At 35.5% G+C, this 12103-nt stretch overlaps 2 protein-coding genes across 2 annotated transcripts; both read right to left on the bottom strand.

The window, feature by feature from the left end:
• Nucleotides 1-662: 662 nt before the first annotated feature.
• Nucleotides 663-4823, bottom strand: LOC132131360 (SLAM family member 9-like). The gene is made up of 4 exons (XM_059543383.1): nucleotides 4796-4823; nucleotides 1328-1663; nucleotides 890-1189; nucleotides 663-712 (listed from the first exon to the last, which is right to left on the bottom strand). The coding sequence occupies exons 1-4, from the start codon at nucleotides 4821-4823 to the stop codon at nucleotides 663-665; spliced, it is 714 nt and encodes a 237-aa protein (XP_059399366.1).
• A 3149-nt stretch (nucleotides 4824-7972) lies between these two features.
• LOC132131359 (SLAM family member 9-like) lies at nucleotides 7973-9409 on the bottom strand. Its single transcript, XM_059543382.1, has 4 exons — nucleotides 9318-9409; nucleotides 9260-9273; nucleotides 8701-9036; nucleotides 7973-8496 (listed from the first exon to the last, which is right to left on the bottom strand). The coding sequence occupies exons 1-4, from the start codon at nucleotides 9407-9409 to the stop codon at nucleotides 8156-8158; spliced, it is 783 nt and encodes a 260-aa protein (XP_059399365.1). The 3' UTR covers nucleotides 7973-8155.
• Nucleotides 9410-12103: the final 2694 nt, after the last annotated feature.

The following is a 12103-nucleotide window of genomic DNA, read 5'->3' as shown; positions in this document are numbered from 1 at the left end:
ATAGCAACATATGACAATACAAACAAATTCTGTTCCACCGACACTGACATACCGTGAACGGGGAAAGAAATTGAAATCAGTTACAGTAATAATCAGATTTAATACCCTATAGATCGATAGAATTGACATGGAGACTCAACACAGATTGAATGAACTTACCGATTGTGCTTTTCTTTTGTAGAAAGTTGGCTCAGCATAAGTGATCATTTCTTCACAAGTCTCAACTGTTCAAACAACAATAAATGCATTAAACAGTCAATCTTAACTAGATGTGTTTTTTACTAAATATCTGTCATTATCAATGCTCAAATCGAAATAATAATACATTTAATTAAAAAATGCTAAAAGTTCTTAGCATAATGCAGTAATTATATTTAGAAATGCACAAAATTAAGTTCAACAAGTAAAACAGGTTAATTAATAGAGATTAACACCAGCAACAGATTGCACATCAGATTGTTCATAAATCAATTGTATTATTGAAATAATGTAGGAATGAATGCGGTCTAGTGCAAAACCCAATAAGCACACATTATTTCAGTCTCTTCTAATAAAAGGAACTAGATGGCATTAACAAAAAAATTATTATTCAAGAATAATAATGATGATTTTGTCTATTAATTGATTAAACTATTTAGAGTGCATTTTTTCATTTGTCTCGTTTAACAGCAGTAGGTAACACTTGCCTTCTCTGTCAGTTTTTCTGTGTTTCCTGCAGAAGGAGAAGATCACGACTGCAGCGACAATCAACAGAGATCCAGCAGCAGAGATCAGCACTGTGTAGAATAAAGATAGACCTTGATCTGTAATTATCAAAATGAGCCGTTTAGTGTTAGTGGATTTTATAAATCAACTCAGTTAATCAACATTAATATAAACGCCATCATACCTGAACATGTGTGACAGAGCTGAGTGATGTCCAGATGTTGAGTCTGGTTGCTGATGGGATTGTTGAGCACACAGCTGTAGCTGTTTTTATCCTGATATTCCACCTCCAGAGGTAGAGAGAGACTGATGCTGAGATCAGACACACTGATGCTGGACAATAAACTGTTTCCTTTGTACCAGGAGAGAGTCACATGACCCACATTCACCACTGAACACACCAATGAACAATTCTGCTGCGAGGATGAGGAGGAGGATGAACATTGTGAAGAGTTACTGCTGATGACAGGAACAGATAACTGAGCTATAAAACATAAGAGAATAAAAAGAATCTGAATGAATCTAATCAACAATCGTATTTTCACTTTAATGTGTTGAATGAATGTTTAGTGTAATTATTTAATAAATCAAAAACATGCAAAGGGCAAGGATCTCTTCTTACTATAGACGGAAACACTCAATGTTTTTTTTGATGATCTTGCTCCACTTATCTGTAGTTGATAAACTCCAGCGTGTTCAGTTGTGATGTTTGTGATGGTCAGAGATCCAGTTTGATCGTCCAGCTTCAGTCTGTCTCTGAATCTCTCATCAGTATCAGGATATATGGGGGAGCTTTGTTTTTTTTTTTTTATTCTAGCTATGAGAGACGTTTCAGTTCCAAAAGTCCACAGTATGTCCTCGTTTTCATGTATTTCAGTAACATCAGTGTTTAGAGTAACAGAATCTCCCTCCGTCACTGACACTGACTGTGTTTCATTAGTTTCAGCACCAAACACACCTGAAGAAGATGAACACGGACAAATTAAAGCTGCTTTTGCTTTATAAAGCCTGAAATCGGCTGTATTTTGTATTGTTTAAATTTAAAATGAATACAGCTGAAAATATTTAATATATTTTAAACTCGTGCTCTGCAGTAAATCTAGTGTGTGAAATTGTTTATATTTAAAGAATAATACATGATTATAATTACGGCTTTAATTTATTCTCGAAGACAGATCATTAGACACAACACGCTCCCTGCATCTGATTGCCTTAATTCGCATGGGGTTTCCACAAACTTTACCCAGTGAATTTTCATGACTTCTGCATGTTTATTGCTGAAGTGTCTTTAAAATATTTATTAGATATTACCGTAGAGGATTTGCATTTATTATCCTTGACATTAATATGTAATTACAAAAGACGCATGAGATTTGAAAGCGGCTTAACGGAAGTTGGGGATTTTAGCAGTTGTTTCATTTCCATTAAATGGAAATTAAGCTATATTATAATATATATATATAATATATATATTATTATATATTATATATATATAAATATATAAAAATATATATAAAACTTGTATAACTTACCGATCAGGTGCAACCAGCAAAAACAAAACAAAAATATATGAAACATTTTGTTTAACTTAACTTGTTTAAGTATGATCTAATAAGACAATCTACTGAAAAACTCTCAACCTGTTCATTTGGTTTGTAAATCCTCCCACAACAGCATCGGCCCACCTATTTTACATGCACATGCTCTCTCAACATGGTTTTAGGGGGTGGGGGGGTGGTGTATACTGTATATATTGCATGCATTATTATTATTATTATTGTTTTTGGAAGTACAGTCACATGCACAGTCATGGCAAAATGGAGCTCTGGTTTTAAAATGGTTGTATGTATATATTTATAGTTTTATTGTATGAAAAAACAAAGCACAGTTAAAACCATCTGCCATCTTACAATATCTGTTTTACTGACTTTCATCTTCTCAGTCAAACTGAAACCTGCTGTGGTTGATTTCTTTTTTTTTTTTTTTTTCCACAAATGTTTAATCTTTTGGGTTGGCAAATGTTTTGTAGGTGAGGGTGGACACTGACTGCATAAATGTTTGTAGGTGAAGAGTGACTCACAAACCATGTCTCAAATCATCTCTCAGCCCCCACTGTTTTTGTCTTGATACGGCTTCAAGACCCTGGAGACTCCCATCCATTATGAAGAGTCATGTGCTCAGGTTCACCACATGAAAAACATATATATATAGGTCTTCACTGTCTTTCGAAGATTTTCTTTTTGAACCATTCTGTTGAGGTCACGACATGCTGAAACTGCTGCACTGCTTGGTTCTTCCTGATGGTTTGCAATCTTTTGTATGGCTTTGTGCAACTTTTCTATTGTCGACATATATGAAGATTGTTTGGCACTGTGGTCATTTAGCATTGGTGTCTCTTCTTCTTCAGACCAGGGTTCCTTAGATTTCATCCTAAAGGTTTACGTATGAAAATTGTGCGTATGTGCATCTCCACCCTGTCTCCTCCCCAAAATGGCCATATATTATGTGAAATGAGTGTACCAGTCGGTGGCAAAAGACTTGAGAAGATGATGAGTTGTTTCGCTATGAGAAGTTAAGAGATGACTTTAGATGAGTAATAGAGAAATGGAAGCTTTAGGGTAAGTTCTACAAGAAAGACTTAATGCTACGTCAAGAATTACAATTAGATCTAACATAACATAATATTAAACATAGACTATAGTTCAAACATGACAACAAACATGGGATTTTTTGTTAACATCATGCTAGCAACACAGTAATCATGTTAGCATCTTGCTAAAAAACATGCTAATAACATGCTAATCATGTTAGTATGACATTGGCAAAATGCTAATTGTGTTTGTTACTCGACACAAGAAATATATAAGCTCTTTTCTCACCTTTCCTTTTGTTTGCAGAAACTGACAGTGACGTTCCCCTCCATCCTATTGTCCATGCAGGGGGTAGGCTCCGCCCCTGCCTTAGTCTTGACAGTAATAGCTGAATCTTCAACCAGATTCAAGCTGCAGATGGGGCCTACGCCAAAGAATTCAGTTTTTTATTCTGTTTGCATCAATCTAATAGGTCTTTGCATTCAAATGATCAATTACATCAGATGGTTCCTCGATCTCGTTTAAAATGCAAAGCTGCTCCAAGGCTTTGGAATGACCTTCCTCTCTCTGTAAAATCTTCTCCTACACTTCCTGTATTTTAGAGTGCGCTTAAAACTCATTTGTTTTCATTAGCATTTAAAAATGTTTTCTAATTTGTTCTTTGTTGTTGTTGTGGTATGTATATAATGTTTTATGCTTGATTTTATTCATATGTTTTTATTTAGTCTTCCTGTACAGCATTTTGGTTTCCACATAGTGTTCTTAAAAGTGCTTTAGAAATAAATATAGTTGAAGTAGTTGAAGTTGAGACTATCAAAATAAAAGTCCCTTGGAGAAAAACGCCTCTATTACACTTGTGTCAGCTGACGCTCAGCTGATCCATTTCTACCTATAGGTTTATGATCCCAGCGCTGCTAGTGCTGCTTTCATTAGGTGTGTTCAACTTCATGCGGAGCTGCAGCAGTGACTTACAGCAGTGAATGCCAGTTAGAAATGTTGTCTGACTCGAGACAGCACTGGAAGAATGTCTGAGAGTGTTTCGAGAGCATTCAGCTGAGTTTGTGCAGCTTGTCCAGAACATCTGTGACTGGCTCAATTGGCCAAACAAGCTTTGCATTTATTCTGACACCTTTAGTTCAACTAATGCTCAAAAATCTGTGCTTCTGTAACAGTAAAAGCCTTTTTACTGTAGTTGCAATGCTACATTGAGTCACGTTTATCAAAACCACTGATAAAAGTATACTTTATTGGCGTTTAAATAGTATAGGCTTGTTTTGAACTTGATTCTTGAACAGATGGCGCTGTTTTAAGCAGTACATGAATGCTGCTTCATGAAAACATTTCTAAAACATCTATGTATTTGGCAAATACTGCATTTAATTAATTTCATCTATGCAGAAAGTGTCCAACTTCATGTATCTTCTTTCAACTCTGCCCCTGACGGCATAAAGCAACTCTTGCTGATTGGTCAGTGCAGTGCCTCATGAAGTTGAACACACCTATTTTGTTGCTCAGGTCCTCCTCCATCACCAGCTCCTCCTTTCATCCTCAGTCAGGACTCTTCACATTCAAGCTGTCATTATCTGGATATAAGTCATTACATTTGAGACTGTCCATGATATCTTGTAATATGTTGTTATGATGATTTTATCCAACCAAATCTTCATAGGTTGGCAGGGAGTTCTTATATGTAATGATCAATGTTGGAACCTATGTATATAAATGGGCTTTATGATAAGCAGTTGTAAAATACATCTTTGAGACATGTAGATTTGTCTGATGAGTGATTGAGTAAATCAATGATTCATCTGTATCTCTCACTAGCACAATCATCAGAACTGCTGTAAGAACTTAAGTTTTAATATCACAGGTGATAATAACTGAATTGTTAAATGCATTTTCCATTGAGGTATATTTTAAAATACAGTTTAGGTTGAGCTTTTAGCTCTGCATTATAATCACAATGTGTTTATTGTTATAGCAGTGACTCAGCATGACTTTTAGTTTCAGTTTCTGTTTCAGGGACTTTTAGTTTGTATTTCATTTTTTTCCCCCATTCATTCATTTAATTCTTGTTTTCTTTTGTTCTTCTTAGCCGTTTGTTGTCATTACTCACTGTCCTTTCCTGCATGTGTCTTGTTTAGGACATTACTTTCTTGTGTACAAATGCCATTGCTTCCTTTCAGTTCAGGATCTGGTGCATTGTTGCTGCAATTAGATACACTTGTCCTTTCCTGCCTCAACGTGATATTCAGAGCTGTTTAATCTCTTTATATGTTGAATGGGGGTTAAATGCAACAATCATAGCCTAAGCAAATGTTGAAGATAATTGAAAGCTGCTTAAAAAGTGAATAACAAAATTTTCCTGTACTTCCTTTAATAATATATTGAATAATCTAATGTTATATGTAAATATGATGGTTTAGCAGCAAATGCTGTTCTTGAGGGATGAATTTTCCATATGTGTGGCTCAATAATTAATTTTTAATCCAGCAGAGGTAACATTTCCTTATTCATCATTCATGTTCATTTCCCTTAACTTATGTGAATGTTTTCTTATAGGATAGTGGTGCAGAGAACTTTCCTGAACAAAATACTCAAAAAGCTGTCCAGTAATTGCACAGCGGCAGATACAGTGCAATGTAAAAATAATTGTAATTATTTATTTATTTTTTAACTGCTAAAAGGTTAAAAACCTGTTAAGTTCCATAACTATATATGGGAACTCTTAACAGATTTATACATTTCCTGGCATTTTACCATAAAATGTTAATATTTAGAAGTAAAAATGCACAAACCATCTTATAATTTACAGAGAAAATCCATAAAAGAGATGAGAATTCCCAGTTAGGTTTTTCATGACAGCTGTACGTAAGGGTTTTATTTTACAACATATGTTGTTATATGAATGTTTACTGCATTATTTTAGTTTTGTGTCTATTTCACTTTGTTTTAGCTCATGGAAAATGTTCCTCAGCTAATCATGATGCACTTTGATTCCTTATGTTGATTTCACTCCCATCCATTTTAACCCGAACTCAACCCGAATCCCTCGAGCGCCCCCTAGCGTTAATGCAAAACACCCCATTTCAAAGAATGAACTATTTTTTTAAATGTAGCCTATTTTTCCTTTGAAAATGTTTAAACCCATTAGCTACTTATTTCTAGCTGTTATTGTTTTTAAAATCCATTTTTTTAGGAAAAACAAACAACACAACTAGGCTAATTGTAACAAATAATTGTAGCCTAGTGTAATAATGCTCCACACTGCTTCTTTCCTCCAATAAACCAGTCACAAGTAGCCTGCAAAATATTTTGTGCTCCATTTGTGGCATCTAATGGCGCGTTATCTCAGAGCCACGCCCTTCACGAGGGTAACTCTTCAATATTCAGAACCCGCGGAGTGAAAGTGAAACCGTCAGCAGCTGGAGGAACGCTGTTGCTCTTCCCAGCGTGCTGAAGTGAGTCAAGGGTTTTCCCGCGGAATTGGGTTAATTTACACTGTACCACTGCGCTGGTTTTGGCGGGATAATCCTTTAAACAAGTCACGAGTGTCACAGACTGACGCTTCGTTTTCTGTGTTTGCGCCTTGGAAATAAAACCAAAGGTTCAAAAACCAAGTATACAAAAAACTAAACAAATAAAATAAAATAAAAAGTGAGGCCAATAATCATATGCAGGCTACTTTTAATATTCTTCTTAATGTTTCACAAAAAAAAAAAAAAAAATTACATTTGCACATTTTACATTCACAGAGTTGCACAGAAACTATGAGTTTCGCATTAGCAGCAGTGGAAAAAGACCTTCAACCACAAGCTATTCACACCTTTAACGTGCGCTCACAAATGCACATTAGCCAGTGTTTCATCATAGGCACTCGTATGCACACACTGTTTAAGAAACTGATCAAACCACATCTCTGTGTATATTTAAGGGGAAAAAATCACAACACTCCAAACACTCCCAGTGGGAATTCTGTGAAACAGATAATTTATGTAAATTATTAAATTTTTATGTCAGAATTTGTGAAAAGTTCAGAGTCTCAACCATACCGAAACTTCATCAAAGATCTAAGATCACATTTATAAACCATATGCCAAATAAAAGGGACTTCTTTACTTCGGAAAAGATTAAAGTTTCATCTTCTTATGCATATAGGTGCATACTCCACACGATTCTCCTCTGCAGCTTTCTGTAATATTAATTTAATTAAATTAAAAAATTGAATTGCATAGTTCAGATTCAGAAAGAATCTAACAGCAGGAGTGTGATTTACCAGACTTACTACCAATTTCTGTGGTCACAACCCAGTTCTACCACTGATCTATTTAACAAGTCACAGCAATAGACTAAAAACTAACTACAATCTGTATCAATATTGATTTATGTGTGTGTCATCATAATAAAGCACAACAACACAAAAATGGACTTACCGGCTTTTGTTTATTTCGTTTGTAGAACACCGGATCGGCGTAAGTGATCTCTTCATCACGAGTCTGAACTGCTTCATTATCAACAGCAACAGCTATAATACAGTACAATAAAATACATGCATTAAAAACAAAACTAAAATGTAATTAATTGAATGGAACCATACTGGTGTTACTGCAATTAAAAAAAAACCAAAACTGTCCTACTTACAGTTCTTTCTCAATTATTGTAAGTAATACTTGCCTTCTTGATCAGTTTTTCTGTTTCTCCTCCAAATGCAGAAGATCCCAAACAGAGTTATAATCAGCAGAGATCCAGCAGCGATCAGCACGATCAGAGAGACTGTGTGTGAAGGAGACGCTCCGTCTGGTGCTGTGATGAGAAAGAGAAGGGAATGATCTGTTCTGCAACAACACACAGAGATCAGCTCAGTAAATAAACACATATATCAGCTCTGCTGTACCTGAACATGTGTGACAGAGCTGAGTGATTTCCAGATGTTGAGTCTGGTTGCTGATGGGATTGTTGAGCACACAGCTGTAGCTGTTTTTATCCTGATATTCCACCTCCAGAGGTAGAGAGAGACTGATGCTGAGATCAGACACACTGATGCTGGACAATAAACTGTTTCCTTTGTACCAGGAGAGAGTCACATGACCCACATTCACCACTGAACACACCAATGAACAATTCTGCTCTGAGGATGAGGAGGATGAAGATGAAGAACAGTTTGAAGAGTTAGAGCTGATGACAGGAACAGACAGATGAGCTGAAAATGTGAGACAATAAAAAATGAATGTGGATAAATCAAAGAAAAAAAGGGTGGAGGGGTGCTTGGTTTAATGCACTGAGTAAATGATTAGTATAATGACATTTAGTGAGTGTGTTTGTGATCTCTTACATAATTTTATAAAGTAAATGGTTCAAGTAAAACAAAATAAGAATGTTCGAAGAACAAATGATCTCTACTCACCATAGACAGAAACACTGAATATTTTTGATGTCAGTTTAACTCCATCAATCAGTAGTTCATAGAGTCCAGTGTGTTCAGTTGAGATGTTTGTGATGGTCAGAGATCCAGTTTGATCATCCAGCTTCAGTCTGTCTCTGAATCTCTCATCAGAAACATCATATATGGAGGAGATTTTAGTCTGTCTATTGATTTTAGCAATCAGAGACTTTTTATCTCTGAAATGCCACAGTATGTCATCGTCTTCATGTATTTCAGTAACAACAGTGTTTAAAGTGACAGAATCTCCCTCCATCACTGACACCGACTTTATTTCATTTGTCTCAGAACCAGACAAACCTAAAGAACACAAAAAGATTTTAAACCTGCATTATTTAAATGTGAATTGATCAACAGCATCAAACACACAAAAGTTAAAAGTCTGCATAAATGAACAGACAGATGAGCAACGTAAACCTCAATTTGATTTGACTGAGCCGGGAATAATTGAACAATTTGAACAACAGTAGTTGATGTTCTGAAACAGAAGAAATGAAGCCGTAAAAATGTTTTTATAACTTACCAATCACTGGCCTGCTGCACAAACAGAACAAAAGAAGCACGTAAAACATTTTCTTTACCAGTTCTGTGTCTGATCTAAAAAACCATCTGCTAAAATCTCATGGTGTGAATCCTCCCACAACAGTTTGCCTCTCCTGATGCACGCGCACATGCTCTGCGTGTTATATCGTCACAAATAAATGTTCGTCTGGCTCCTATTAAGACTTTAAATGTTCTCCAAAGTAAAAACACACATTATTTTTTATAATTCATCAACGAGGGTAGATGTCTCACTGTATTAAACATGGAGTGTATTATTGTATACATCTCCCTAAATTTCATGTTACAATAAAGATGATGGATTTAAAATGGTTTGCACTAATTTAGTTGTAGTAAATAATAATAACAATACTAATAATTATAATAAAAAAAACAGGTCGATTTATTTCCCATCTCTGATTGTAGGTGTTACTAAGGTGTGACACGAGCAGCTCAACACGAAACATGAAAGACAAAAGGAAACCTGCTGCGGGCTGATTTCCTCACAATGATGGTGATCAGTTGATGGACAAACATCTCATGCACTTTTGTTGTGAGTGTGTTAGTTTGAAGGTGTCTAGTGAAAAAAAAAACAGGGTTACTACACTTTTACTGTCATGAACCCATGGTTCATTTCTGTAAGGGAAGATGAAATTCTTCACATCTGTTTGCAATTTATTCTTTATTTCCTATTTAAAACATAGAATGCATTGCAGAATGCAGAAAACATTAAAATGCATTAGAGATCAAATGAACTAAGGCACATTTTGGATTTCTCTTTCATCTAGTCCAGCTAACGATTTTTGGTTCCCTGAATGTTCTTCAATGGTTGCTCAAAATAACCAAAAGGCAACCATAACATAGCATTAGGGGAACGTTCTGTGTTGATGGACACACACCTGATTCAACTCATCAGCTCATATTTAGCCTAGAGACTGCGAGACCCAAAATGAGTGTTTGACAAAATATGTGGGTCTGAGGAGAACTGGTTTCAATCATTAAGTCATTTTGCTGCATTAAAATAATAATCTGTCTACTTTAATCATGTCCGAGTAGCCTGTAATATGGATAGGCAGAGTTTACGTGGGCACTGAATAAATACATTCATACATACAGTACATACATATTCCATTATCTACTGAAATATTTGAGGTGACAGCAATTATAAGAGGTGTCCAAAACATAGTTTAGGCCTACTATCGAGTGCACAATGGAGCATGATTATGTAGCTTTCACAAAGCAGTCACAATAGGACTTCCTGTTCTGCATTCGCCCGTTCAAACCACAAATGTTGCCAGGCGAGATGCAGCTGAAGCAAAAATGACATGAGCCGTGTTTGTTGTTTGTTTTACACTTGTTTCAGAGCTTCGGTGTCGAACGTCACATTACTAGCAAACTGAGACAAGCTTATTGTTTTGACACCGACTTCTCACTCTAGGTTACTTTCGCTTTCACTTTAGCAATATGTTGACTTAAAGATTCAACTGGTTTAACTATATGTATGCAAACCCAGACACACACACACACACACACACACACACACACACACACACATATATATATATATATATATAATTTTTTTTTTCTTGGTGTTGATAGAGATATATTACCAGTGTCAGTGATGGAGGGAGATTCAGTCACTCTATACACTGATATTAAAGTAAAGCAGCAGAGCAGAATTAGATGATATTTTATTTGTATATCTCATGTTAACGGAGATCTCAGTTATATCTGTACAGGTGTTGAGTGTAATGAAGGAACTGAGAGATTCAGAGACAGACTGAAGCTGGATCATCAGACTGGATCTCTGACCATCACGAACATCACAAACACAGACTCTGGACTTTATAAAATATAGATCATCAACAGCAGAATCAGTCAAAATGCCTTCATTGTTTCTGTGTGGTGAGTAATTTATTCAATTCTAAAAGCTTATTATATAAATATATAAAGTTTTAAAATATCATTTTTTCCAGGTTTTATTCAAATTTATCCATTTAAAGCACATTTGCTGTACTGAATTATAGCACATAAGTACAAAAAAAAAAGAAAGAAAAACATGAAAAAAAGATCATGGGATCTTAATTTTAAACTACCCAAGCTACTAAACTACTTTTATCAGAGTAGTCAGATATAAGAGCTGAACAGACTTATTTCTGTTATATCTTATTAGTATTATTCTTTTTACAGTGGAAATCAACTATTTGTGACCCTAAACCAAAAAAACAGTCTTAAAGGGTTAGTTCACCCAATTTGCAAAATTATGTCATTAATAACTCACCCTCATGTCGTTCCAAACCAGTAAGACCTCCGTTCATCTTTGGAACACAGTTTAAGATATTTTAGATTTAGTCCGAGAGCTCTCAGTCCCTCCATTGAAGCTGTGTGTACGGTCTACTGTCCATGTCCAGAAAGGGAAGAAAAATATGGAGTAAAAATAGGGACGTATATATCTGCAAAATAAAACAATGTTTTGCAAAAAAAAAAAATGTTTTGCAAAAAAAAAATATGTTTTGCAAATAAAAATAGAGTATTGAGAAAAAAAAATGCTTTTTTGCAAGTAAAAAATATAATTGCAAAAGAAAAGTTAACCACTGGGAGAAAAAAATAAAGTTTAGCAAAGTAAAACTTCAGCAGCATTGACTTTGCAACACATATTTCCCTTTGCGCCGCTCCTTTAAATCCGCGTTTCAGTCATCTGTGCCTCTGCGGCGCAAGTTTTCCTTTGCGCTTCATTTTTCTATGTGCCTCGCTTTGTGTCCCTGATTTGACGTGGGGGAGGGGTCAAGAGGTTGGGGTGTGTCTCAGAGCCGTTAGGGTGTGTACA

Source organism: Carassius carassius, chromosome 48 (assembly GCF_963082965.1).
Source record: "Carassius carassius chromosome 48, fCarCar2.1, whole genome shotgun sequence".
NCBI lineage: Eukaryota > Metazoa > Chordata > Actinopteri > Cypriniformes > Cyprinidae > Carassius > Carassius carassius.
Note: the sequence above shows the minus strand (reverse complement) of the source record. Positions and strands in the feature narration are given on the sequence as shown.

Excerpts from the sequence above, each read along its gene's own strand:
- LOC132131360 (XM_059543383.1), bottom strand. The coding sequence starts at position 4,823 with ATGGAGGAGGACCTGAGCAACAAAATAG. Across the intron at positions 1,664-4,795 it reads GGACCTGAGCAACAAAATAG|GTGTGTTTGGTGCTGAAACT; the intron begins GTGTGTTCAACT and ends CATCTTCTTCAG. Across the intron at positions 713-889 it reads GCTCTGTCACACATGTTCAG|GAAACACAGAAAAACTGACA; the intron begins GTATGATGGCGT and ends CTCCTTCTGCAG.
- LOC132131359 (XM_059543382.1), bottom strand. The coding sequence starts at position 9,409 with ATGTGCGCGTGCATCAGGAGAGGCAAACTGTTGTGGGAGGATTCACAC. Across the intron at positions 8,497-8,700 it reads ATTCAGTGTTTCTGTCTATG|CTCATCTGTCTGTTCCTGTC; the intron begins GTGAGTAGAGAT and ends TCACATTTTCAG.